Raw genomic sequence first — 27,837 nt, 5'->3', positions numbered from 1 at the left:
TAACAGTTGCCCCTGAGGGTTTAAAAGGCCGTATAGTACAAATACTGCTGTGGGATGTTGATTTCCACACTCTTGTATGCGGTTCTTGTAGCTTTCCTGACCCGGTCCGTCTCTCTCTCTCTGACAGCGGTGTCCAACCTGGATGTGGAGAGTAAGCTGACAGCACATTACCAAGCTCCCTGGCACCAGCAGAGGAACGTTTTCCACCCCTCCACACGGCCAGCATGTGTAGAAGAGCTCCACAGGCAAGCCAACTTCAACCTGTGGGTCCTGCACCGAGGTGAGGGCTTCAGCACCACTCAGCCCCTCCAACCACAACATGGGAGGGAAGCCATAGAGGCTGCCCTGTACCTGTCAGTCCCAATATTTTTAGTCTGTGCCACATGCAGTCCACCATGTTTTTGGAAATCTGTGATTCTGGTGTCGTTCTGCCCTCTTGTGGAGTCATTTTGCAACTGCATTCTGGATGTAAGCGCAGTAGAGGTTTGGATGAGTGGACAAATTAACAGAAAGGCTTCAGATTTTACCATCTTTTTAAGTCAGTAACTAATAATTATTAATTAGTATTTCAAAGGCGGTATTCATGGAAGGCATGCTGTATTGATTTCATTGTAACATGTGCATCCTTTTTTGTTTTTGTGCTGGAGTTCCTTCTTCCTTTGATATGCGGTTTTGAAATTACCTTAACAACAGAGTCCATTCAGTGTTTTGCACATTTTCTGCTGCAGATCACCAGAGGAGACGATCAGGCAGCAGGGAACGAAGAGTCACCATCTCCATCTCTGCTTTGCCCCCCATGCCCTTGTACCCCTCCCCTCAGGACGTCCAGAGAGGGGCAAATTTAGCAACGGTGAGAAGAATATCTTTTGCTTGAGCTTTAAAAAAATTCTTGATTATGTTAATGTTAAAGTGAATATATCATATTGAGATTTGTTGCTCAGCAGCTGAAATAAAGAAGTAAAATGCGGTTATCTCTGTAATGTCAAATTCTATGACTTAATCTGAGCAACTGGTAAAAACAAGAATCTTCTTGCATATTTAAGTGTGTAAAGATGTGACTTCATTTTCACTCTTGATATAATATTTGAAAGGCCTTCACTCACTTTATTTTTTTTTCATTTGAACATAGGAATGTACATTAGCTTTACATATGCATGGTAGTTCCCAGCAGACTCCAAAAAACATGCATATATTTGCTACATTTTAGTGCTAGACCTTCACCAGGCAAATGGTTTGGAGTGTCTGTACCTTAATCAATCACTTTCCCCTTGTACTCATCACCTTTCTGCTCTGTGTAAACGCAGTGTGCAGTTCAGGTGCTTAGTCTTTGAATTTTTAATCACATCAGCTGGTTTCATCTGAGCCACTTGTGGTTTCTAGGTTGCACCAAGAAGTGTGGATTTTTTGTTTGTTTGTTTGTTTTTACAGGATTGAATGCAGAATTTAAAAAAAAAAAAATGAGACATGCAAAACAAAGTGATTAATTTGAGAAAGCACATTTTTCATATTAGAATTGTTTGTTTTCCAGCAGAACAACACATCACAGATGAGTAGGTCAAGGACCTTCAGAATGTTAAAAATCCAATTACTCTTTCTGTTTTTACAGTTTCCATTCTGATATTTGGTGTAATTGTGGCACATTTTTAAATGATAAATGAGAAGAATGCTGGTATGTGAATGCCTTTAACCTCTAAGAACAAAAATTCTACACATCCAAAATCTTGCAGGTGTCATTTGTAGATGAAGCAGCTGGAATATATTGACATGACAAGTGAAAAAGAGCATTGAGTAATGAATAGAATCCTTCGCAATTAATACTGCAAGGTCTCATAAAGCCATACTCTCCTCTTGATGCATGCTTATATTAAAAGTAATCATCAGCCTGTAGGAACCCTTTTGATATGCCGATAAAATAGATTTTCAAAAAGTTCCTTTGTCTTAAATCATGGTGATGTTTTACCTTCTGAAATCAGATTTCACATGTTTTTGAAGTGACGTTTCCATTTCTCCCTTTTAAGCAGCCAGAGAAGCATTTTAGAGATGCTACAACACAGTTAGCTCAGGTAAAGAGGAAAGTGGACTGTGTCTATAGTGTTTTGTGGTCTGTGCACAGAATGAATGCTTGTTCATTCATTCATTCATTGTTTCATCATCTTCAGAGTAAATGTAGCATTAACTGTTCAGGATTTTGTTTTCAGCTCATGGTCCTGCCCTGACTCAAATATCTTTAGATGTTCCTCAACAAGTTTACCCCGCTGTTGTTGTCTTTTTTTGTCTGCGTGTGTGTTCATGTTGACTATCACCATGTTCATTTCCTATCATTTGTTTTTGTTGTCCTTTTTGTTTTGTGTGTTTTTCCCTCCGTGGTTCAGTTCGAATCCACCCGATCCTCCTCCCCTACCGAATGTTGCCGCTTCTCTCCCTGGAGCAGAAAGGTATTGATCCTCCCTCCCTCATTTTTAGCTCCTGAGCACTCCTTCTAACCCCTTTTATTCCACCTGTCCTCTGCCTGTTTGTCTTCTTCTAATCTGCATAGTGAATCTCCTTTTAAATGCATGCTCTCTAAATGCAGCCTTTTCTCTGGCAGTGGCTGCGTCCTGCTCCACCCAGTTTGGAGAAGTTTCCTCTCTACGTCACACATTTGCTCAGACAGTAGTTGTTGGGTTTCATGTGAAGGGTATCGAGTCTGCAGAATGTGAGGAATGTGTGCATGAGGGCCGCAATCACAGCCGCCCAGCAGCCGGGGTTTCTCTTAATGATAGGGTCGACTCCTCGCAGCTTGCGTCTGTGATTACCCATGATCCCTCACTGCACAGCTGACAGCCTCATGTTTCTGTCTTTGTGCTGTTTTTTTCCGGCAAATATATGATGCCCGCATTGAAAAACACCAAACACTGCCACTCCTTTTTTTTAAAATTTATCCTGCATGTGTCCACTCTGCCGCCTTTCCCTCTCACCATCTTCGTCATCCTCTTCTTCCTCTCAGATGCTCCTAAAAACTCTGTTCTCAAAACAAATCAGCTGTATGGTGTCCCCTTTGATTGTTTTTCTCCCTACAAGTTGGGCAGAAGTTTCCAAGGAAACCGGTTTCTTTTGTGGCTGTTTTTTTTTTTTTTTTGTCAGGGTCTCATTGGTCTGCTGGGAACAGAGAGCACAAAGGCTGGAGAGCTGCCTTTAAATGGGGGGTGGGAGGTTGTCGGGTTGTGGAGGTGGGAAGCAGCTAAAGCCTGAGAATCACTCCCAGTTTCACATGTGTCTCTCTGTTGGAATCTCGAGGTAAGAAATTAAATTCATTTAGCACGGCAGCGTATGTAAGTACCAGTGGGGGATTTAATCTGCAGAGTAGCGAGGGGGGATCCTGTGAGGACGGATCAGAAGTTGTGGGGAAGTCTGGAGTTGTGTGGTGACTGATACTGAAGTCAAGTATTTCCTCTCAGAATATTTCCGGAGACTTGTTATTATTCTGGGGACTCGCAAAGGTGCCACGGATTGTCAGAGCATGAGCTAAGAGTTTCCTGAGCAGCGTGTCGTGACTGGAAATGACTGTTTACGCCGTTTGTCACATTTCTGTCCTGCTTGGTAGCTGCTGAGTGAAGCCTCTTTACCATGACATGTGCAGTCAGGCTTTGAATTCTAGAGTTCTTCTTGGTGTTTTTTTCTTTTTCCCAGAGTAGATTCTTTAAATGTTTCTTGTGCCTTCCATTCATTCTCGCATGCTTCCTCTACTTCTTGGAACTCAGCTGCTTTAAGGGCATGTGTATTGATTTACGCCAGCCTGCTGTTTGCCGCAGATTAATAAGACACTAATCTCTACATCTAGTCTTCGGCTCCTCGACAATGCCAGCATAATCCCTGACTTTAATCACCCAACTCTGCACATTCCCCCTTTCTGAAGCTGAGTTTTTTCATATTTTTTTTCTAACTTCTCACGTAATTCCGGCCAACCTTAACAATCTAACCATGCAAATATCCATCTGTTGCAGGCTGCGCCCTCTGACCCCGACACTGACGGGGTGGCTCTAGGTCACCGATCTAAGTTCCCCATCCCTAACATCCCCTCCACCTTGGACAAGCAGACTAACTGGTCTAAAGCTCTGCCGCTGCCCACCCCAGAGGAGAGAATGAAATGCAGTTCCCAAGTCATCACCTCATGTGTCATCCCCATTAATGTGACTGGTAAATTTCAATCACTTCATGTTTTTCACACTGAACCTGTTTACTGTGGTAGGACTGAGCTGTGGGGGATATTATTCAAACTGACTTGTTTGCTATTACTCAGAGGAGCGAGCCCTCTTTACTTCTTCTGTAAAGGAATGGTTGGACATGTTGGGAAATACATTTATTAGCTTTTTTGCTTAGTATTAGATCAGAATATCGACACTACCAGTGGCTTTGTGACACCTGCCCGAGTATATAGGCCCGGATGTTTGTTTGTCCTACAAAGAAGTAGAAATAGCTATTTAACTGTCACTCTGATCATGCGTTAAATCCCTTGAAAACAATGTTATATACCTAATAGAAAATGTTGAGATATGATTTTGCTGTTCATCAAAGTCTGATTTGATTGCTAAATTGTAAATTCACAGAAATTGAGGTTTTTCAGTTTAGGTTAATTTAAGTTTCCTCGTAACTATATATAGAATGTGGCCTCTTTAATTTTTAAGTAACCAACAAACAGCATAACAGTAAACGTAGCAAGGAAATAACATTTTAATGTTTTATTGTAAGATGTTGTAATTAGGTGAGTTATCATTCAGCTATGGATGTTTTGGGTTATATGTCAGCAACACAGATTGCACATCCAGTCTGACTATTCTTAGTTATATGGGATGCTGTGTATAGAACTTTTTCAGTGAACTTTTTTCCTCACCAGCACCTGCGTCTCTTTTGCTGGTCTATTTAAAGGGCAATTTCAAACCCTTTGTGCCTTTTAATAATTCTGAAAGTTACAAGGCACACATTATATATGTTTAAAACTGTAAATCGTCATAAATAATATGGATTCTAAAACACACTGTTAAGAACAGGAGTAGCTGCTTATATTCACTGTGATATTAATATGATACACGGGCTGAATATAGAAAGAAAGTGCCAAGGACACAGTTTGTCACAATGTCACAATTTTTATTCAGTTTGCGCTGAAATAACTTGAAAATGGTGCAATTATCTGGTTAAAATTCAAAGACTGGTGAACTGGGCTAAGCTCCCAATGTGTCAAAATCCCAACAACACTTCTAGATGTCAACCTCATGTTTGTTAAAAACTTCAACCAGGAAACAGTTAGCTTAGCTTAGCTTAGCAATAAGACCTGAAGCAGAGAAACAGGTAGACTAATTTTAAACCATTTATATTCATTTTTACAAATAAGAAAATACAAGATAATGTTTTAATTGGTGAGCTTTAGAGTTGATAGTAGTTGGATTTTGTTCATTTTAAGCTAGCTAAGTTAAGCTAATCATCTCATTATGCTAGCTAAATGAGAGCGATGTCAATTGCTAAGCACGTTTTCCCTAGTCAAACTATGAATACTAGCAACTCCTAAGCTCTTTGCTTAACTTCTGTGTGTACAATATTAAACAAGACATAATGTGTTCTTTAGTGACCTTTAGAGGAGAAGATAGGTGGATTTCTTTTTTATTTAACAAGCAAAAGACACGAATGAGGACATAAAAGGAAACCATGCCTATATGTGTTAACACGAGTGCATATTAGATAAGAAAAGTTGCTCTAGGGGAGACTAATTTATATTGATAGTCTATTATATTTTGAACTGTCACCCGAATCCTGAATTTTGTAGGTTTTTTATGTGAATAAACATCTTCTTCGTAAATTAATGCAAAAGAGGCACAAATTTGTGCATAAAAAGTCACCGGAATGCAGAAATTAAGTGTTGGATGGTTAACATTTCTTGGGGAACACACCCAGTCCCCTGCTTATTATTCATGCAAAATTATCAGTTGATCAATATCCTCTTCTGGCTCTTAGCAATAAAGCAAATAAGCATTTTTTAAAAATGTCACACTATTCTTTTTACAGTTAACATGGTTGTTTACACTCAGTATGAAAAGGAGTCACACAGTCACTCCTCTCTGCATTCTTGGGTTTTGACACTCTTCTATGCCACAACAGTTTTTGTGTAGAGTTTAATTTCCCTGATAAAATGAAACATTTGGAAGGAAATCAGGAAACTCTGCAGCTGTCAGTGAAACAAGTCATTATTAATGGACATTAACGCTGCTACAGAGACCCGCTCTCAATGTGCAAGTCATGCTTTATGCCCTGTTAACTTTGTTTCTCATGCTTTGACGCTTTGTGCTGCGATTGCAAAGAGGCGAGATGCTGTGACATGAATACCAATTAGTTGTGTCCAAATTGTTGAAAAGGCCTGCCTGATGTTAATTTACTCTTGCTCACATTGACTCAAAAGGAGAGGTGTAGGCCAGCACCGGCTGAGTCAGACAGTTTGGGATAAAAAATGCACATTGCAAGCAAAGTCCAGCAAATCGCTGTGGTGCTGAAAGGCCTGACTTGTTATCACATGATAGTCATAATGTATGGTGAGGGAGCGACAGGAGGCTTGAAAACAAAAACAGGAAGAGAAACGATCACAGCAGGATGTTTATTCTGGTTTTTCTTCAGGGACAAATACTGTTTACTATTTCTATTTGTTACAACCAAGTCATTGAATTTAGCAGCAAGTAACTCCATGCTCTGACTCCAGTCCATCTTCTGTAGATTGTCACGTTGTGGCTTTAAGTTCCATCAGATCTCTGCCCTCCATTCCTAACTGCTATTTTTGTAGAACACCTAATTTAGTTCAGCCATTTAATTATTTTTTACGAGACAGCGTGAGAGTTAAAGAAGAAGCCTCTGCAGTCGAGGCTGAACAAAGATTCCTCAGATGTCCTGTCTCCGTTGCAGGGATTGGCTTTGACAGAGATGCTAGTGTGCGCTGCTCGCTCGTTCACTCGCAGTCTGTGCTTCAGAGGAGACGGAAGCTGAGGAGACGGAGGACGGTTGCCGGCGTTCCCAGACAGGTGCAGCAGGATTTAGGTACGTTACTTCATCTCACTCTGTATGTCAGAAACACACGCAAAGACGTAAATTTACTTAAAACTTATGCTTATTTAGGAAATGTGTTCTGTAGCTGTTTTACATGCTGTCTTGTGTCCCTTAAGCAAAAAATGTTCAATGTTCAGAGGCTAAATTATAGTAAGTTGAATTCTTTCAACGCAATGACAAGAGTGCTAATCGTAATTGAGTGCCGTTATGTGTATATAGTTTTTAAACACACACATCAACTACTAATAGAAAGCATATTTTCAGTGTGTCTTTGTTACAGTTTTGGGTTTTTTGGGGGATATTTCATGATCTGCATGTCAGAAAAAGGTGAAGATAAGATAACAAATGACTTAATGATTATTAAGTGTTTGTTTTTTTGCAACAAAGAAACTTTAATGTATAAATCTAAACTTATACCTATTAACCCCAATTTATTTCTGGCTGTTTCTGGCCATTTATTGCTTACTCACTGCAAGCTCATTTTTAACTGCAATGTAAAGTCCTGCACCTGTATGAAAACAACACAAGCATGACTAGAGTACAAAGACCACAAAAATGTCTTCTATGTAGTATGACAGAGTTAAATTCTATGAATCATTAAAAAATAGGAAAAAAAAGTTCAGTTTCTGTGATTGTTGGAGAACGGCTGCATTAAACATGTTTACAAATATTCCAGATACTCAAAGGTGTTAACAGTATTACAAAAGCAAATGATAATTCTGCATATTGTAGATATTTTACTACTACATTTTTAAGCCCTTGACGCCCATTGTCGTGAATTTGTAACATATCACTTTCATTCAGACTGCAGCTGAGACAGCGTATCCATTCCCACAATGCCGTTTTGTGCATGTTCAATTCAAAACTTGGAACCTTTTGCAAGCATTGGTTTCTCATAGGACCGGTCGAGGTGGGACCTAATTATTAGATATCTGTTGTTATTATTATATATCTATGTATTTGTGTTCTATGTGTATTAGATAGATTAACAATCTCCACTTATTTTTGCATCAGCTGGAAAGCAAAAATACACAAATATTTTTTTTATTTAACTGTAAATAAATTCAGGCATCAATTCCGATCTGCACTGTACAAGCACAGCCTGCAGTTCAACTGAATAGTCCTTGAATTTTTGTCACATGATTGTCGATTGCAGCGTAGTCACTAATGGTTCCTTGGTTGCACTGAGGACCATAGAATTTTTTTTTTTTTTTACAGGGTCTGTTGCAAAATTTGGTGCAAAGGGTTTATATTTGCCAAAATTTTTATTGAGACCTGTTCGGGGAAAAGATACAATTTTGATAATAGATCACAATTCTAAGCTTACATTTTGTCTACTTTTCTGATGGAACTGATGACTGGTTAAAGTCTCTAAGAACATGGAGAATCCATGAATTCTCTCTGCTATGTGTTAAAAAAATTAAAGATAGCATGCCTTTCATACCGTCTGGTAGATTTTGAGGTTCAGAGAGTTAAACCCCTAAAAAATCCAGTAAACCCACCCAAATACACAATTGCAAGTCTTCAAAGCACTGCATAGGTTGGTACATTTGTCCTGAGTAGCAGATCACCAGCTCGATTCCATCCAGCCAGACTGTTTGCTGGATGTCATTCCCCTACTCTCTCTCTCAGTTCCCTGCCTTTCTTCACTGTCCTTTCAAATAAAGACTCAAATAAAAAATCCAAAAATAAATCTCACAGAAAGAAGCACTGTATAAAGCACATCAAAGTGTGCTCATTTCAGGTTTCGTGTGTAAACTGCATTTGCTTTGGCTTACACTCCTTGTGCTTCTTTCTTCTTTACAGACTCTGATGACTCTCCTGGTTCCAGAGAGCGAACAGTGATAGTTCATGCCAGTCCAGATATCACTCCTTCCAACGAGGAGCTGGCCAGCCATCTCAGCACCAGAGACTCTGGTTGCCAGACAGAAGAGTTTTTGATCTCAGGAGCACCGTCTCGGAGGAGGATCAGGGCCCAGAGAGGACAGGGAGTCTCCCTCTCCCTCTCCCATTCTGCAGGCAACATCTCCTCACTGCCAGACAGTGCCGACGCCATGTTCTCTGCCTCTATTGGAGCTCGCCTGCGTTCCCGTAGTCTGCCCCGAGACGGCAGCCGGATGTTGGACAACGGACACAATGACAGCGACGATGAGGAGGAGCTTTCCCCCTTCAATGCTGAGAGCTTCCTGCCTGGACCCAGAGAGCTAATTCTGAAGGATGAAGGAGAGAGCACCGATGACCAGGCCATGCCCGAACACCAGCGGGGGAGTCTGAAGTACAGCCAGCTGTCAGACAGTCCAGAGCGCAGCTGGATGGAGCGGACCAGATCTCAGCTGCCCAGGAAGGCTGACATGGGCAGCTGTGAGATCTCGTCTAGTTCCGACACCTTCAGCAGCCCCGTCCATTCTGTCTCAGCTGCAGGGGTGCTGGGTGGCCAGATGGACCATAAGGACGACCACCAGTCATCCAGTGGGAACTGGAGCGGCAGCAGCTCCACCTGCCCATCCCAAACATCGGAAACAATCCCCCCTGCAGCATCTCCGCCACTCACCGGCTCCTCGCACTGTGACTCTGAGCTCTCCCTCAACGCTGCCACTCACACTAATGATGACCAGACCAGCTTCATGCTGGACCCTTATCAGGGCCTGAGGACCCAGCGGGCCGGCTCCTTCTCCTCCACAGCTATGGACATATTAGAGGAAGTAGAGGTCAGCACTCCCATTGAGGGGGAGTGGGGTTACTCCCACTCGGAGCCTCCTTGTCCTCAGGACTTCAGCCCTGAGCCAAGCAGGGAGGCCGAGAGCAGCCTGGGCTGTCCCAGCTTCACCAGCATGGCGACCTGCGAGAGCAGCTACTCTGACAAACCTCCATCAGAGAAAGCAGACACCGTCTCACACTACTCTGTAGACACTGAAGGTTACTACACTTCCATGCACTTTGACTGCGGTCTGAAAGGTAGCAAAAGCTTCACTTATAACTATGCACCCTCTGGCTCTGACTGTGGCCTGTTTGACTTAAGTGGTCACATGACTCTGGGGAGACGCTGCCTCTCTTTAAAGAAACCAAAGGTGAAGCCGTCTCCGCCTAAAAGGAGTTCTTCCTTAAGAAAAATATGCAGTGAGGGAAACATCCCTGACAAGAAAGAACCAAAGATTACATGCGGGCAGCAGCTTCCTCTGATTTCCAAAGAGAGGAAGATGCAGCTGGTTTTGTCCGGCTCTCCAGGTCACATGGAAAACTCTTCACTGGTCAGAGAGCCTCTTGTGATTTGGGGGGTTGAAGGCTCAGCTGATCTCCCTGATTTAGGCATTTTAAGCTCCACAGATGCACATTCATTTAAGGATGAGGGTATTGTACAGTCAGACTACGCAGACCTCTGGCTCCTGAATGATTTAAAATCCAGTGATCCCTATCGATCCTTGTCCAACTCGAGCACAGCAACAGGTACGACTGTTATTGAATGCATCAAGTCACAGGAAAGCTCGGAGTCCCAGACGTCCCAGTCGGGCTCCAGAGCCACCACCCCATCACTCCCATCAGTGGAGGGAGACTTCAAGCTGACATCCCCGGAGAAACTGGCAGGCCTGGCCAGCCCGTCCAGCGGCTACTCCAGTCAGTCAGAAACACCCACCTCCTCATTTCCCTCCACCTTCTTTCCTGGCCCGATGTCGCCATCAAGCGGCAAAAGGAAGCCCAAAGTCCCAGAGAGGAAGTCCTCTCTTTCATCACTGTCACTGCAGTCGCCGTCTTGCAGGGAGGGAGCAACCTCGAAGAGAGATCTAGAGCTGCCGGTCATCCCTCCCTCCCACCTCGACTTAAGTGCCCTTCAGAGCGTCAGCAACAAGGCCTCAGCTTACAGGACCCAGATACAAATCCTTCAGCAAAACAAACAAAGAGCTGCAGCGTCAACCAAACCTGTAGCAGCTCCAAGCTCAGATGTATTCAGCACCCACCCCCTGGCCATTACACCGACAGTACTACACTCAGTACAGCTCCGACCCATTAGCAAGGAACTGGCAGGAAATCATGATGACAAAGCAGTTTCCAGACTCCAGTACCCCTCTGTGAACTTACAGAGCACACTTTCAAGTGGTAAATCTTTAGAGCTCAAGAGTCCCTTAATGTACAACTCACATCATAATCATCTCACATCCTCAAAAAATTCGTGTGAATCGTTGTTTATCTCAAACGAAGAGCTTGTAAGTGGAGAAGCAGCATGTCAGAGTGAAATGAGGAGCAAGCAGGACAAAAAGGCTTCTTTCGAAAGACTGCAGTCAAACCCAAGTTTAGAGCAGAAGGGTGAGGATGTCCTTGAAGAAGGAGAAACATTTAGAGAGGCAGTAGAAACATCCGTCTGCTCTGGAGACTTCGGCTCACTATCAGAGCTTTTACAACAGAACGAACTGTGTGAACAAGAAACATGTCCTCCTGCCTCTGTTCTGCACAGTTCACCCAGCAGTTCCAACAGTCTTGATAAAGTGCCTGCTACTGACAGCCAGTTGGAAACTTTGCTAGTAGGTCCAGTCAGTGATGAAGACAGCAGAGAAGCGGAGAATGATTCATCAGGTGTTTCAGCCGAAAGTGCCTCGCAGGACGGCAAGGAGGATTCCACACCAGAGACGGAGGATTATTTCAGTAAAGGTACATAGTTAATGTCTTCATCACTAATGTATGTTGTACTTCTGACTCCCCCGGTTCTGGGTTCAGCTTCATTTTGCTCAGCTACACTCTTCCTTGTGCAAACTTTCTCTTGCTTTTTGTTGTCAGTTTTGCCAGTTTAAAGTGATGCTGTTTTATAAACTGCAACCTTACTGATTGACAGAGGCAAATAACAACAAGGCAAAATTCCAGTTAATCTTTTTTCTTGCCTATTTTCCATCAGGCTACTGAAAATATTCACATTTGACAATCTGAGAATGGAAATCATTCGTTGATTGAACTCGTGCAACATGTGATTAAGGCTCACAGCTAATTCTGAAACAATGCCAGGTTTAATTATATAATACTTAGTCACACTCTTTCTCGTGCCCTTTTTCTTTTGCTTTTTGCGCTTATTCCTGAAATTTTCTAACACAATATTAAGGCTGACTTTGTGTGTGGTTATCCAGTCAGCAAAGACAATAGCGTTCATGGTAACAAGGTGCTGATTGCTGATGCACAGGATTACAGATTTTGTCAACTGTGTAGAACAATTGTTTCTAGCCTGTCAACAGGAAAAATCTCTATTTTTATGCCTCATCATGGATCCGATATCTGGAAGGGAGTTTCTTTAAATTTCATACACGAGTGAAACAACGAACTGATAAGATTTTGGTTATCAAAGGTCACTGTTTTTAGACACAAGGTTAGGTTTCAGGTCACGAACTCAAGAACTAATACATCACTTGTGACCACATTTCAAACAGTACCTAGTAGGATGAAATAGTGAAATTATGTTGTTCTATACTCAAAATGACAAAAGTCAAGTCTGGACAAATATGCATGTAAATTGCAATTTGACTGGTTGGTGGAGGCATATAACCACAAAGCAATAATGCTAGTTTATCTGCTATTTCCAATCAGTTCACTGACATGATTCAAATTTCACAGCGTGTGAATGGAAATCATTCTTTTAGCTGAACTCAAACACAGAGATATGCCACATAAAAAGTCACAAGCGGTTTTAAAACAGATGGCCAATTCAACATTTTTATAGTAGATAAATCATTTTTTTAGTTAAGTAAAAATATCAAATATTGGGTGGTTCTTAAACCTTCTATTCTTTGTTTGATATCCTTGTAATGTCTGTTGGTTGTACAAAAAAAGCTCATTTAAGATTTTTTTTTGGGCTCTTGGAATTCAGTTTAAGCCAGTTCACAAGTATATGACCTTTTAAGCCAAAACAATTAATGATGGGTAACATGGTACACTAGCTGGGGCTGAATATACAACATGTAGCGTAATAGAACGTGCTTCCGTTAACAGACTCCACACCCAGTGACAGTGCAGTGTCTCCGCTGAATGATGAGTCGAGGTCAGAGGATGACGGCGTGTTTCTGTCACCCACCAAAGCTCGCACCACTGAGGATCTGTTCGCTATGATACACAGGTGAGTGCTTTTTAGAGCAGCATCTTTGCGTTCGCTCTGAGTTTACAAAGATTCTTTAATAAACTTTATCATCCTCAGATCCAAAAGGAAAGTGTTGGGGAGGAAGGACTCCGCTGAGGTGGTTGTGAGGAACCGACTCGGTGCTGCGTCAGGAAACACACCACCCAGCAGCACTGTGAGCTCCCCGGTGTCGCTGTCATCACCCTCCACTGCCACCGTCACCCCACCAGGCCTGCAGAGAGTCTCCGGCCCCATCTACAGGAACGCAAAGAAGTCCAGCACCTCCAACGAGGAGTTCAAGCTGCTGCTTCTTAAAAAGGGAAGCCGCTCGGACTCCAGCTACCGCATGTCGGCTACAGAGATCCTCAAGAGCCCCGTCACTCCTAAAACACCCGGAGAGTCTCTGACGGAGTCGCCCAGACATCCTGAAGAGTCTGCCTCCCCCCAGCAGCAGCAGCAGCAGCAGTCAGGATCAGAGCAGCTGTCCAGCCCTTACCCCAAAGCCAACTCTGAGAGTTTCTCCCCGAAATCCTTCCTCACATCTTCTTCCTCCAGGCAGGGACGCTCCAGAATCCCCCCACCAGCCAACAGCAGCCGCTACGGCATGCGCAGCCGGTTGTACTCGGCGCCCATGCAGGCCATCTCCGAGGGTGAGACGGAGAACTCAGATGGAAGCCCTCATGACGACCGCTCGTCGCAGGGCTCCACGTAGAACAGAGCAGAACTGAAATAAGCTTATTAGTTTACAGTAAAAACAAATGGACCAGAATGAAATATAATATATATGATGAGGTGAAGGCAGGAGAACTGATGAGGTGAATTTAGATAAAACATTTTGGTAAACGTTAAGTCATAAATTCAGTGATTGTGGATGAATTTTAAAACTGTTTTCTTTCTGATTACTCTGTGGCAGCAGTTTTACCTGTTTTATATGACATGTATTTCTAAAAAATATATATCTTTATGAAATTAACAGTTGGAATTAGAAACAAGATTATTTATCATCTGCACACTGTAGTAAAGGGGCTGCACAGTGACGTAGTGGTTAGCACTTTCACCTTGCAGCAAGAAGATCCCTGGTTTGAATCCCGGGGTGGGCCTGGAATCTTTCTGCATGGAGTTTGCATGTTCTCCCTGTGCATGCGTGGGTTTTCTCCGGGCACTCCGGCTTCCTCCCACAGTCAAAAAATATGCTGAGGTTAATTGACTACTCTAAATTGTCCTTAAGTGTGAATGTGAGTGTGATTGTTTGTCTGTATATGTAGCCCTGTGACAGACTGGCGACCTGTCCAGGGTGTCCCCTGCCTTCTCCCGAGTCAGCTGGAATAGGCTCCAGCACCCCCGTGACCCTAGTGAGGATAAAGTAGTGTTTAGAGGATGGATGGAAACAAATCCAGTTTATTTCCACAACGGAAGCGCATTAGTTAAGAAAACATTTTTTAAATGTTAGTTTAAGGCACATTTTCCCAAAACCATGTAACCCAGCTGGTTGCCTTCCTTCAGCCCTACATACTCATGTTTGATTCTCTCTGTTCTGCTGTCAGATTTTACTCCAGAATTTAAAAAAAAAAACTTGTACAAGATTTTTAGTATCTTATGAAAAAGAACTGTATGTATTCTGTGAATACCTATGCAATTAGACACACATGTTGTACATTTCTTCAAGCCAGTTATACTGAATTATTTTTGATTCCCCTCCCCAACTAGACATCAGGACTAACTATAAAATGTGAACCTTTGGTCCTTCTATTCATATGACTTGTAAACAGCATTTGATATGATGTGTTTGTATCTTTTAATCTCTCCTTTTTGAAGCATATAGTAAATAATATCAAAGAAAGCTTACTACAACATTTTAAAACTGTCATGCAATAAATAAGACAAGTAATTTAGAGGCAGGAAATGTCAAAGCCAAGAACTAACTTCGACAATCTCTGGAGATGAGAAGGGAGCAGGTGTTAACAGGGGAGATGAAAAAGTGATCAAAAAAGTTGGAGGCAGTGAAATCTGAGAGCGAATAAGGAGGTTTAAAGAGAAATTAAACAAGGTTCATTTCTGGTTTGCTGACTTGGTGTGTTTATGAATTGTTGAAAGAGGCAAGTGGAAAGTGCTCAGGAGGATCAAATATGCCTTATTTTACTCAACGGGAGACAATAAGCGACGAAGCAGCTCGGGCCTCAGCAAGTTGAGCGTTTTCTTTGTGAGATTTTTCCAGTTTTGATGGCGGATGTTCTTTTAAATATGGAGTCAGGTTTGATGAAAAGAGGAAGCTCTGGATTTTGGCATTTGCTGCTATTTTGTACCAAACGCTCCTCAGTCTTTATTCCCCCCCCATCAAAAATACGACTTTCATATTTTCTGTCGCAAAGCAATCTAAATGTATTTATTTTTATAACCGACACAGAAAAATCCCCCACCTGATCTGGATACACCTTTATAATAATGAAAACCTCAACATGAAGGTTTGCAATGAATTGCTGATATTTTTAATAACATAGTTTATTCAGATGCTTATTTTGTTTATAAGAGGCAAATTTTAGATCGTATTCGAGACACTGAGACAAATAGGAAAGCAAATCATAAATGGCTTGAAACAGTGGCATGGACAGACATAAGCTACACACGAGGTTTTAGCTGTAACTCTTAGGCACTCTGAGACAGATTTTCTTGTCCCACATATTTACAATAATTTTATATATACATGGTTTTTATTGGAGTGATGGTACTCAACCATTATGCAAAGTTGACACAATCTATGTAACCATATTGCTTTGTGGAAGAGTCTTCTTCCCTGTAGGTACTCTGTCAACACCAACGTAATTTTGGCCTTAATGACACTCCGTACAAATGCAATGACATCCAGTAAAACAGGGTACACATTGAGTTAAGTCTGTGAACCTTCATTCCAACTTTTTTGTTTGTTTTTTTGCACTGATACAGTGATGTTTGTGAAGTTTCATTTGTCTCTTGCTGTACCTGGAGATATTTATAGATCCTTACGTGGAGCTGTTCAGCTTTTCCTTGAGTAATATTCTCACACTCGCTTTAGAAGGAAACTACATACGGTAGATGCTTCTGCCCAAGGCTAGAACATGTACGTCTTAGTGGCATTGAATTGTTTTTCTCCTCTCGTTCGTTTACTTAACTGAAACATTCTTGAAAACACGAACCAACACTCGAGAAGACTCGTGGTACTAGATGCATTTCATTCAGTCTTCAGATCAACCTCTACATACTGTACTGTAGCTATCAGATTTTCTTTTTGTACACATTTGTAAATACAAAAACTTTTTTGGAATTGTCCCAAATGTTAAATTGTTTCTTATGTAAAAAAAAAAAAATAATACATGTTTTCAAAGTTTACATTAATTTCCAACCTTTGTATATTTTTGAGCTGTGGAACACTTTGTCTTGTATTTATTTTTTAGTAAGCGTTGTGGAAATCCCATAGTAAATCCTATCGAAGCCAACTGCTAGCACAACAGGCTGCTTAGCACATGTGTATAAAAAAGACAAATAAATGTGACTGCTTTGAAAATCACTCTCTGGGTCTGTGATTATGTTAAATCCTGTCATGTAAAAACTGTTATTTTGAAGAAAAATTTCGTTTGCTGCATTTCAAAGAGAAGCATTGCACTTTTTATAGTTGCTTAGCATATTAACCCACTGAACTACAAATTAACCACATTTTAAAGGAATGTTTCTTTAAAAAATAAAAGCACCAAAATTACACCTTTCATCAGAGCCAGGAACTGTGAGGTCAACTGTCAACCTCCAAAGCATGTTCAAGTTTTGTGTTTGGTTCTGTCAGTAAAATAGCCAAATCTAAGCTTAATATTTTATCAAAATTGTTCAAAAAATTGTTTAAAATATACTTTTTGCACCAGATGCTGTAAAAAACCTGAAAGTTCTATGCTCTGCAGTGCAACTGAGAAGCCATGCATGGCTCAACTGCAACAATCAGTCATGACAAAAATTCTGTGATTCGTCTCCTGAACTGCAGGCTGTGTTTATACAGAGCAGCCTGAGGACAACGACATCGATTAAAAGCAGAAAAAAATAAAGTCCACCAATAAAATAAATACGACATCGTTCAAAAATCATATACAGATCAGCAAATTGTCAGTGAGTTGCTGGAAGATACATACAGCATGGTGAAAGATCTTTCAAGAGTTGGTGTGCAGTGGTATAAAATAAGATCCTAACAGTATCTTTTTTCTGGACACATAGGATTGTGCAATTTTTGTAGAGCAGTCAAAGTAATCAAAGTAGTTCAACTTTCATGTATGAGTTCTCTCCTTGCCGATATTGGTACTGTCTCCATAGAGGTGCAGGATTTTGTACTGCATTGAAAAATGAGACCACACTGGGTAAAAATGGGACAGGAGCAGAAAAATGTCCAGAAACTGTTTGAGGTTAAGAAGATTTTACATACCAAACATATGATCAATGTATAAAATATGGTGCATTGTTATTGTTGAAATCAGGGGTGGATCCAGATTAATTTTAATGGGGGGCACAGGGGGGTACAACAGATATTTTGGGGGGGGCACCGAAAAGTTGTAAGAAAAAATGAAAGCTGCAACTGACCTCTCGCTTTTACAAAGTATTTTTCATGTTTTTTTTTTTTTTTTGGCTCTTTAGCCCAATAGGAAAGCTGTATATGACCTTTTCATGTTGGACTGTTAACATTCAAATTATGATGGACTTGTTTCCTTGTTTATGTGAATTACAGCATCATCAGCTGCAGCATCTGCCTGTTATGTAAAACGAGTAAGCTCAACGACAGTATCCTGAGGGCAATTAAGTGACAAATAATGTGCATGAACAGCACTACGTATATACAAATCTTCCAATTTCCACTTCTTAGAATGTTTACTGACAATTATCACACCTACAATAAGAAACAATATTCTTTACTTTTAGCCACTAATTCTCAGCTGTATACCAGAAACATCACAGGGTTCTGTATACTAATCAGTCTAAATCAAAATGAGTGCTACCCAATACACAGTGAACAACAACAATCTGTACCCTTGATCTGTGGTAAAATAGTCTTAAATATTCTGTTCAGTAACGTAAATTTTAAAATACAGTAAGTAGCACTCTATACATTTAGTAGTAAACCTGAGAACAATAATAAAAAGCAACAATACTCCATGTTCTTGAATCAAATACAATAAAATACAGTAAGTAGCACTCTATACACACGTGGACAAAATTGTTGGTACCCCTCAGTTAAAGAATGAAAAACCCACAATTCTCACTGAAATCACTTGAAACTCACAAAAGTAACAATAAATAAAAATTTATTGAAAATTAAATAATCAAAATCAGCCATCACTTTTGAATTGTTGATTAACATAATTATTTAAAAAAACAAACTAATGAAATAGGGCTGGACAAAAATGATGGTACCCATAACTTAATATTTTGTTGCACAACCTTTTGAGGCAATCACTGCAATTAAACGATTTCTGTATTTGTCAATGAGCGTTCTGCAGCTGTCAACAGGTATTTTGGCCCACTCCTCATGAGCAAACAGCTCCAGTTGTCTCAGGTTTGATGGGTGTCTTCTCCAAATGGCATGTTTCAGCTCCTTCCACATATGTTCAATGGGATTCAGATCTGGGCTCATAGAAGGCCACTTTAGAATAGTCCAACGCTTTTCTCTCAGCCATTCTTGGGTGTTTTTGGCTGTGTGTTTTGAATCGTTGTCCTGTTGGAAGACCCATGACCTGCGACTGAGACCAAGCTTTCTGACACTAGGCAGCACATTTCTCTCCAGAATGCCTTGATAGTCTTCAGATTTCATCGTACCTTGCACACTTTCAAGACACCCTGTGCCAGATGCAGCAAAGCAGCCCCAAAACATTACTGAGCCTCCTCCATGTTTCACCGTAGGGACAGTGTTCTTTTCTTCGTATGCTTGGTTTTTGAGTCTATGAACACAGAGTTGATGTGCCTTACCAAAAAGCTCCAGTTTGGTCTCATCTGTCCAAAGGACATTCTCCCAGAAGCTTTGTGGCTTGTCAACATGCATTTTTGCAAATTCCAGTCTGGCTTTTTTATGAGTTTTTTTCAGCAGTGGTGTCCTCCTTGGTCGTCTCCCATGAAGTCCACTTTGGCTCAAACAACGACGAATGGTGCGATCTGACACTGATGTACCTTGGCCTTGGAGTTCACCTTTAATTTCTTTGGAGGTTGCTCTGGGCTCTTTGGATACAATTCCAACGATCCGTCTCTTCAATTTGTCATCAATTTTCCTCTTGCAGCCACGTCCAGGGAGGTTGGCTACTGTCCCGTGGGTCTTGAACTTCTGAATAATATGAGCCACTGTTGTCACAGAAACTTCAAGCTGTTTAGAGATGGTCTTATAGCCTTTACCTTTAAGATGTTTGTCTATAATTTTTTTTCGGATGTCCTGGGACAATTCTCTCCTTCGCTTTCTGTTGTCCATGTTCAGTGTGGTACACACCTTTTCACCAAACAGCAGGGTGACTACTTGTCTCCCTTTAAATAGGCAGACTGACTGATTATGAGTTTGGAAACACCTGTGATGTCAATTAAATGACACACCTGAGTTAATCATGTCACTCTGGTCAAATAGTTTTCAATCTTTTATAGAGGTACCATCATTTTTGTCCAGGCCTGTTTCATTAGTTTGTTTTTTTAAATAATTATGTTAATCAACAATTCAAAAGTAATGGCTGTTTTTGATTATTTAATTTTCAATAAATTTTTATTTATTGTTACTTTTGTGAGTTTCAAGTGATTTCAGTGAGAATTGTGGGTTTTTCCTTCTTTAACTGAGGGGTACCAACAATTTTGTCCAAGTGTGTAGATCGTACTCATCATGGCGTCCATGTCCAGAGCAGTGATGGCATCGTACTGCTTAAAGCCATCTTCACCAACTTCAATTTGATCTTGGGGCTTGAAGAAGTCATCCTGATGGACCACACAGCAGTTGGGCAGGTTCTTGATCAGGCGGTTGGTGAGGCTGGTTTTCCCTCCACTGGTTACGCTGCCGATGGCGATGATGTACTTCATGTTCTCGGATTGGTCAAAACTCAGAAAAAGGGTCAAAAACGTCAACAACAACCGGGTCTGGAGTGATCGAATGTGGAAGAAACCTGAAAAAGAGAAGGTTGCAGCAGGAAACGTCAACTACTCGAGTCCTCCGTGGCACTTGAGTTTAGGGAGTAAGGTAAGAGCAGAAAAGGAGCTGCCACTCGGACGTGGTTCTTCCACCCAGAGAGGACCTCTTTCGGTTGTCGCTGCTACACATACTGCCCTAGTTGAGATTTTAGGGGGAATATTCCTTGTAACCAGCCCCTCAGGTCTCTTTGAGGATTTTGGATGGATTACTCAGTTAAACCAACATTTTAGGTGCATGTCCAGGGATTTTTGGTGGAATGTTCCTTTAAATGGAGCAAATTTTTCCCCAGCCATGACTTGATGTCATTTATGCAGTTTGTGAGGGATTGAAGGGCACCACTTTTGTTAGGGAACACCGGTAAATACAACTGTAAATCATCAGCGTAACAGTCAAATGTTAAATTATGCCTTGCTATAATTGACCCTAGTGGCAACATATAAAGGGAAAATAGCGAAGGGCCCAAAATGGAGCCCTGGGGAACTCCACAAAACAAAGAGGAAACAGAGGAAGAAAAGTTGCCAATCATAACAGAAAAAGTCCTGTTGGTCAGGTAAGACTCAAACCACTTGAGTGCAGTACCACGGATGCCAACATAATTATTTAAGCGAGACAAAAGAATAGAATGATCGACTGTATCAAATGCTGCTGCTAAGTCAAGCAGCACCAGGAATACAGGACGCTTGGCATCAACAGACAGCTATATCATTGCGTACTTTAACTGGAAAGCACTTTGGTCACCATGAGTGATGTAAAGTGCTCTATAAATAAATTTTGATTGATTGATTGATTGATTGATTGATAAATTTCATGTTTTGATCATTATCAAGTGAGAAACCTCAATCCAGACTCCTCATAATGACGTTTGAGATTTCTGCTGCTGTTATTTGTTTGGTCCAGACTAAATGACAGAAATCAACAACTGCAATTTTATTTCAGGACTCGGTTATTAAATATCAAAACAATCCATGAGACTCTAAAAACACAACAGCTTTAAAGATTAAAGAAGTAGTTAGCAGAATTACGGACAAGCAACGTTTCCAGGGTTCTCTGACAAAATAAAAGCCGTGATTTGTTTTACAGAAAAATTACATGATTTCAAAAATGTGACTTTGAAAATGTAAATTAAACTGTAATAAGCATTAGCTAGCTGCTCCACTTGCTCTGAATATTTTTGTTCTCGTCTTTGTCAAGCCCAAATGAAATATTAATCCATATTTTGGCTACATTACCGACAACAGCATCCCTGGAGAGAACGGAAGTTAGCCGACCTAGCATAAGTGCTAATGAGGTCTGCTCTGGCACGGATTATTACGGTCACACATGTACCTTTGAAAATAAATCTTCCACAAACAAGACACAGAGCTGTAGCTCCGTTTCAGTTTGACTGTGTCAGACTTCCTCTAATAAAATCCTCCTGTACACTGAGAGCTGCAGCCATAGATGTGTATCTATCTACTGATTCATATCTATGCACACTCGTCTGGTCCGATGCAGCCTCCATGATGATGTTGCATGAGAACTTGAGAAAACAAGTATGGACAGCTACATATTGAGAAACGGCCATAGTCTTCTTACGCAAAGGTACAAAGCTGCTCGTCTTCTCCTCCGGCATCAGGAAAGGTCTTCAAAGGTTCTTCAAATCCAAACGAAATACAAGCAAAAGATCAAACTAACTTCATTGGTGCATTCAGGTGCAGTCGGACAACGAAGTTGCGTTCAGGAGCGTCGGAATCAGAGTATCAGTAATGTAAATTTCCCCCGTGTCTACTTGGAAGATCTACTGTTTGAAACTCCCTTGCAGTGCAAAAAATGGTTAGAATTAGTTGTGTCCCAACAAACTGTAGCAGCAAAACAGTAAATGCTCTTCACTTTCATAGCAAGTTTCAACCTTAGTAGTACTCAAAGCACTTCATTATATGTTTCCCATTCACAAACCAATGGCATTGGTGTCTTGCCCAAGGACACTTTCACATGTGGAGGGGATGGGTTATTGAACCACCAACCTTGCAATCAGGTAACAACCCACTCTACCACCTGAGCCACAAGGTTCATTCTTCCACATCATGTATATTTGCTTTCTATGCCTAATGTACATTTGCTTATAATAGGTGGTTCCTTTAACACAAGTGCCACTTTTAATGCAGAAGTAAAGTATTTTGGCAGACTTGTACTGCAAGTTGTACTTCAGTAAAGTATCTAAAGATTTTGTCTTCCACTTTATGCTTCTCATGACATCAGCATAGGATCAACACGACACTTTAATCTTGTTACAATCGAGACAAATTATCACCATATTTTGTCACAAAACCAAAAGCAGTGTGTGCTTTAGCTTTACACCATTAGATGGGGCCATTTCCTACAACAGCCTGGCTGAAAGATTTAGGCTTTGCTTTCATAGTGGCAAAATTAGAAAAATATATCTATATATCCAACATTTTGTGCATGAACTAATTGCAAATTCAAGTTTATATACCAAGGGATTAGACTTCACATCCAAAACACACTGATATTGTCTTTTAAACCAAATGCATGATTATAAGCTGACATATGTTAATGGTTTGTTGTTTTCTAGCCATCCTTAGAGATTTGGAGCATTATTCTGACTTACAAATAGCTGCAGCCTTGTATAGCTCAATCACTGCTGTGCTTGAAGATTCTTGTGATTATGTGGTTTAATGTTGACCCTGAGCCGGGCAGTACAGGGTCAGGCAGCAAGGTGGGCTGTGAGGGTCTCCCTGCAAAATGTATGAGAGCTGTTGAACACTAGAGGGTGTCCTTCAGCTGAATCCATAGCAGAATGTCCAGTGGGTAATTCAATGCAAATTGAGTATAAATTTAAAGTAGGCCTCTTTGTATTATGACTGTGATATTTTTTTAAACATCTGAATTAGTCAGAACATGTTCCTCTTTGTATAACAGCTCTTAGCCACAGCTGCTAATATGTCATTTCTTCCTGTGTTTTGTCATTTTCATGGTCAGGCTCCAGCTCCACAGTCAGTTCCCTTTGTTGCTCTGGCTAATGTCAAACGGGCCCATGACAAAAACGCCTTGTTCTCCGTCAGTGCATGTCAGCTGAGTTCAGACTGTGAGTGAAGATTTTTTTTTTTTTTTTTTTTTTTTTAAAGGTAAACAAAGCCTTGGACTCTTTGGCATCCCAAGTGGGTACGCATTAAAGGGCAGAATGAGCGTGAACCCTGACCTCGATTAACATGGGAGACAGCATGGCTTGGCATGAGTGGTAGTGGGTGGAGAAATCCAGTATTTTCGTTCTCAAGAGAAATGTGTGGGATGCATCACAAATGTAATGTGTGTACTGAACCCAGTTTGAGAATAAAATATCTAAGGCCAGCTCCACCACATCCCACCATGATGGATTGCCCTCCAAGCTTTGATGGTGGTTAACTTCAGATATCTCTTGCTGTCTTTGTGCTGTATAGCCGACTTTGTGTCACTGTTTGCCCTGTGGCTCTGCAGACAGTACAGTAGATACTACAGAGGACTTAAAAGAAAATGCCAGCCCAACATGACTTTTATCTTTGTTTGAATATGAAGAATGAGGACAAAGGGAGTAAAGACATCCAAATGACCACACGCAGCTTCTCAGCACTGACTCACAGCAGATGTTAGGGACTGTGTGGAAATTGCTGAACAGATCGAAGAATGGGGGTCAGAAAAGGGAGGCTTTATTTGTTAGAGCAGAGGGGGATCTTTCTTTTTTTTTTTTAACTCATAGCCCTTTTAGATTTTATTTTAAACATATTTCTAAAATGTTGGCTATTTAGGAAAAATGGGCTGCACAGTGATGTAGTGGTTAGCACTTTCGCCTTGTATCAAGAAGATCCCCGGTTCAAATCCCGGGGTGGGCCTGGGATCTTTCTGCATGGAGTTTGCATGTTCTCCCTGTGCATGCGTGGGTTTTCTCCGGGCACTCCGGCTTCCTCCCTCAGTCCAAAAATATGCTGAGGTTAATTGGTTACTCTAAATTGCCCGTAGGTGTGAGTGTGAGTGTGATTGTCTGTCTGTATATGTAGCCCTGCGACAGACTGGCGACCTGTCCAGAGTGTCCCCTGCCTTCGCCCGAGTCAGCTGGGATAGGCTCCAGCACCCCCGCGACCCTAGTGAGGATAAAGCAGTGTATAGAGAATGGATGGATGGATAGGAAAAATGGGTTTTGACTGTTGAAAAGACCAACACATTCATCTCTGTAAAGGTGTGGTTGGAGAGAAAGCACAGCCGATTCAAATAAATTCCTCACTGACTGCATGTAAAAATTGACAAACTCTTGCATCATGCATAGGTTTCCTGGAGAGCAGTTTAGAAGCTCAGTGTAGTCAATCCAACCCATAAACTGTGGGCAGCAACCTACCACACTGACAATTTCAAGTTTAAGGATGGATTTGCATCATACACTAAGGCATCTTGTCTATTTTATTTTTTTGGTAGATTGTCCTTTTTACTCACACTGCTTGTCTACCTGCAGCAAAATTTCCATTCAAACAATTCCACCCATCACTATTTTGAGGATACACAGACGTCCCATCCTTCACTTTCCCCCACTCAACATGACCTTGATTGGTTTAAATGTATACAAACAAGCCAGAGTGATTTTGTCTCCTTGTAGCAGAATAATAATGAAGTGAGTTTGCTAAACAAGACAATTCCAAGCTAATCCAAAAATGAGCAGAGGTAAGCCATGGACTATCCTGAAGGCAGCCATGAGCTTAATTATACATAACTTTAAGTTTAATACAATACAAGGGCGTGAGTTATATCTAAATTAACCCTCATTAGAGCCGTCACGAACAAAGAAATTAGCTACAACAAACAATTTTGCTGTGAAGCTGGACATTTTAACATGGGGGTCTATGGGAACAATCTGTCTGAACATACATAGGACTTAATTTTTGGTATCAGCTGTTGTCCTTAATGCAAAACACAGCACACATGCAGCTAATTAGTGACTACTTCCTGAACGTCTCCAGCAAGGGTTTTTCTCTCTTTTCATACTGAATCATGACAAAAAGCAAGACTACAGAGAGGTTAAATGTCACAATCAAACTTTCTTTTTCTTCTTTTTCAGATTATATAGCTACCTTACAATATAATTCAGGCTCAGTATCATATTTTATTACTTTCTGTTTATTTTAATACAGTGTGAAGTAAAAATTCTGCAATTTCGAAGCTCTCCACAAAACTACTTTGTGTTTTCTTTTTAATAGCAATTTGTTTCGTTTTTTAAAAATACAAAACTCCTGTATTTTCACCTCTTAGTGACATTAGTGATTAATATGTCACTAAGAAATATTAGAGGAAAATGGCATCTTAGTGTTTTTATGTCAAGATAGTTCACAGAAACATATACATACTGGCAACAGTAAGAAGTGTCTTGTTATGTTTTTAAGATTGTCAATCTCAATCATTTTCATACTATCTCTGAATGCAGAGAGAACTTATTTCTGAGAATAAAATATTGACTGGAGACTACTGAATCCAATTTATATAGTATGAGTGTCAGATATTTTTAATTATATTCTGGATTTGTAATGTTTTTGCAGAATATTTGGAATAAAAGTCACACACAAAAATTGGTTTTGACAATCAAGATAAGAAGACCTGCGAGGGGTTTACATCTACACTCAGATGAAAAACTGTCTAATATTCATCACTGGATCTTTGGTTGCTGATGGTAGAGATGCAGCATGTGAACAACACATTGAAGTGAGCTGTACACACTTCCTCCTGTGAGTAATCCTGAGTGCAGCCAGAGCAGGGGGAGGTATACTGAGGAGGTAACCACACCAAAGTCACCATCGAGCCACCAGGGTATATTGTGAGGCTCATTATAGTGCATTAAACAGCCTCCCAGCGGAACAATGAGAGGCCCCGGGGCCCCGAGGCAGAGCCTGAGGCTGGCTGGGACTGATATGGAGACCCAGGGGATCCGGCTCACCAGGCCCTATCCCCACCAGACTCTCATCCACAGCTGCCAAACTCCATTCTCCACCTCTGCTGTCATCAGCCGAGTCACCAGGATGAAGCTGTCGGGATCACCGTCAGAAAAGAGAGAATATTTCAGTATGCCGAAAACATACTACTCCTAAATTACAGGAGTTTAGATAATACAACCTTTTTTTTCATTCCAGTATATGTTAGGTTTGTAATTAATCCTCCTCAGAATTAGTCCCACCCATGCTTCCTTTCTCATTTCTGTTTCAGAGCATTTTTGGTGGTTATTTGAGGCGGTTTTGGCTGGTTAAAAACCCTTTGATGGTTTCTTAATGTACAGTTTAGGAACTACTGTCTAGACTGTACTAGCAATTGGTAGATTTAAGTTATTGAATCAAGTATCACATTTTCAACAAAATATATAAAATCGCATACCTTGTTCTGTGAAACTTAATGCCATTTAGCAAAAGTACAGTCTGAACGAAACAATATTAACCTGTTAAAAACTCCTCTGGTTGTCAGGGACCTCACCTGTAGTTTGGGTAAAACACCTTTTTTTCCTGATGAAACTTAATCCAAATTATTCTTAACCTGTCTTTGTAGTACTATATCAGCATCAGAAAACATGTTAGACAAATGTTGCTTCTAAAGTCTATCTAGAGGGGACAAGACAGCACCTTATTTTCTTGGGTGATGATTAAGCCTCCACACATTCAGTCCCACCCATGTCAGCCGTCTTTACCATTGTGTTTTTCAGTAATATTTTAGTCAACTAATAGTTCCTTAAAGTTAAATTTAATTAAGATAATAGTAAAATTGTCTTGATATGAAAAGTGGAAAACCAGGCCACAGCTCACAGCTCACAGCTTCTGGTTATTTTCATAGTCCATGAGGTTGTACAGGAATCATTGGGGTTCAGTCCAAATGAACTTGTATTCAGGCACAGAGTTCCAGATCCCATGGATTTACTCAGAGGAATTATTGGAATAGGAGTCTAGCTCTTTGGAAACTTTGCTCATCATGTCTCTGTGTTTCGTTACCGATTGCACAGAGCTTGTGAGATTGCATGTGAGAAACCGAAGAGGTCCCAGACTAAAATGAAACTTTGGTATGACCAAAAATCCTGTTCTCGTGCTGTGGTGAGCTCTGATTCATCACACAGTAATGAGTCCAGGTCTGTTGGCCACCTTGGTAATGCCGAGATTTCTGAGAATCTCAATGGTTACCTATCTCATTTGAGTTCAGATGAGAAGACAGACCTGAAGTCTGTACTGAATAAGTTCAAGTGTATATCTGATGTGCTTTCTGAAACAAATGTTCTTGAGCATGATATTGATGTTGGCGATATTAAGCCCATTAAACAGCATACATACAGTGTAAGCCCCGAAAAACATGTGTTACTGAGAAATAAGGTGAACTATGATAGAGCGCAGCATTGCAGAACTAAGGCAAACGCCACCAACCTACGATTTTGCTCAGACTTTCATAGACTCAGCAGTGTAACTAACCCTGTTTCCTACCTTATCCCAAGGATCAATGACTGCGTTGATTGAGTGGGCTCAGCTCAGTATGTCAGCAAATT

General features: G+C 40.9%; 1 protein-coding gene across 4 annotated transcripts in view; it reads left to right on the top strand.

Annotated features, from left to right (window-relative positions):
• Positions 1 to 16,691, top strand: part of nhsa (Nance-Horan syndrome a (congenital cataracts and dental anomalies)) — a 73,487-nt gene extending 56,796 nt beyond the window's left edge. The window contains exons 2-9 of one of the 4 annotated variants that reach the window (XM_022200284.2): positions 128 to 280; positions 729 to 850; positions 2,373 to 2,435; positions 3,984 to 4,176; positions 6,922 to 7,053; positions 8,869 to 11,703; positions 13,027 to 13,150; positions 13,229 to 16,691. In XM_022200284.2, the coding sequence (XP_022055976.2) occupies positions 128 to 280; positions 729 to 850; positions 2,373 to 2,435; positions 3,984 to 4,176; positions 6,922 to 7,053; positions 8,869 to 11,703; positions 13,027 to 13,150; positions 13,229 to 13,862 (4,256 nt within the window). In that variant the 3' untranslated portion in view covers positions 13,863 to 16,691. Of the gene's footprint in view, positions 1 to 127; positions 281 to 728; positions 851 to 2,018; positions 2,064 to 2,372; positions 2,436 to 2,457; positions 3,277 to 3,983; positions 4,177 to 6,921; positions 7,054 to 8,868; positions 11,704 to 13,026; positions 13,151 to 13,228 lie in introns of those variants that run through there. The other 3 variants (XM_051947038.1, XM_051947037.1, XM_022200286.2) reach the window with 3 other exon arrangements.
• Positions 16,692 to 27,837: the final 11,146 nt, after the last annotated feature.

The sequence above is a fragment of the Acanthochromis polyacanthus genome, chromosome 4, assembly GCF_021347895.1.
Source record: "Acanthochromis polyacanthus isolate Apoly-LR-REF ecotype Palm Island chromosome 4, KAUST_Apoly_ChrSc, whole genome shotgun sequence".
NCBI classification, from domain to species: Eukaryota; Metazoa; Chordata; class Actinopteri; family Pomacentridae; genus Acanthochromis; species Acanthochromis polyacanthus.
Note: the sequence above shows the minus strand (reverse complement) of the source record. Positions and strands in the feature narration are given on the sequence as shown.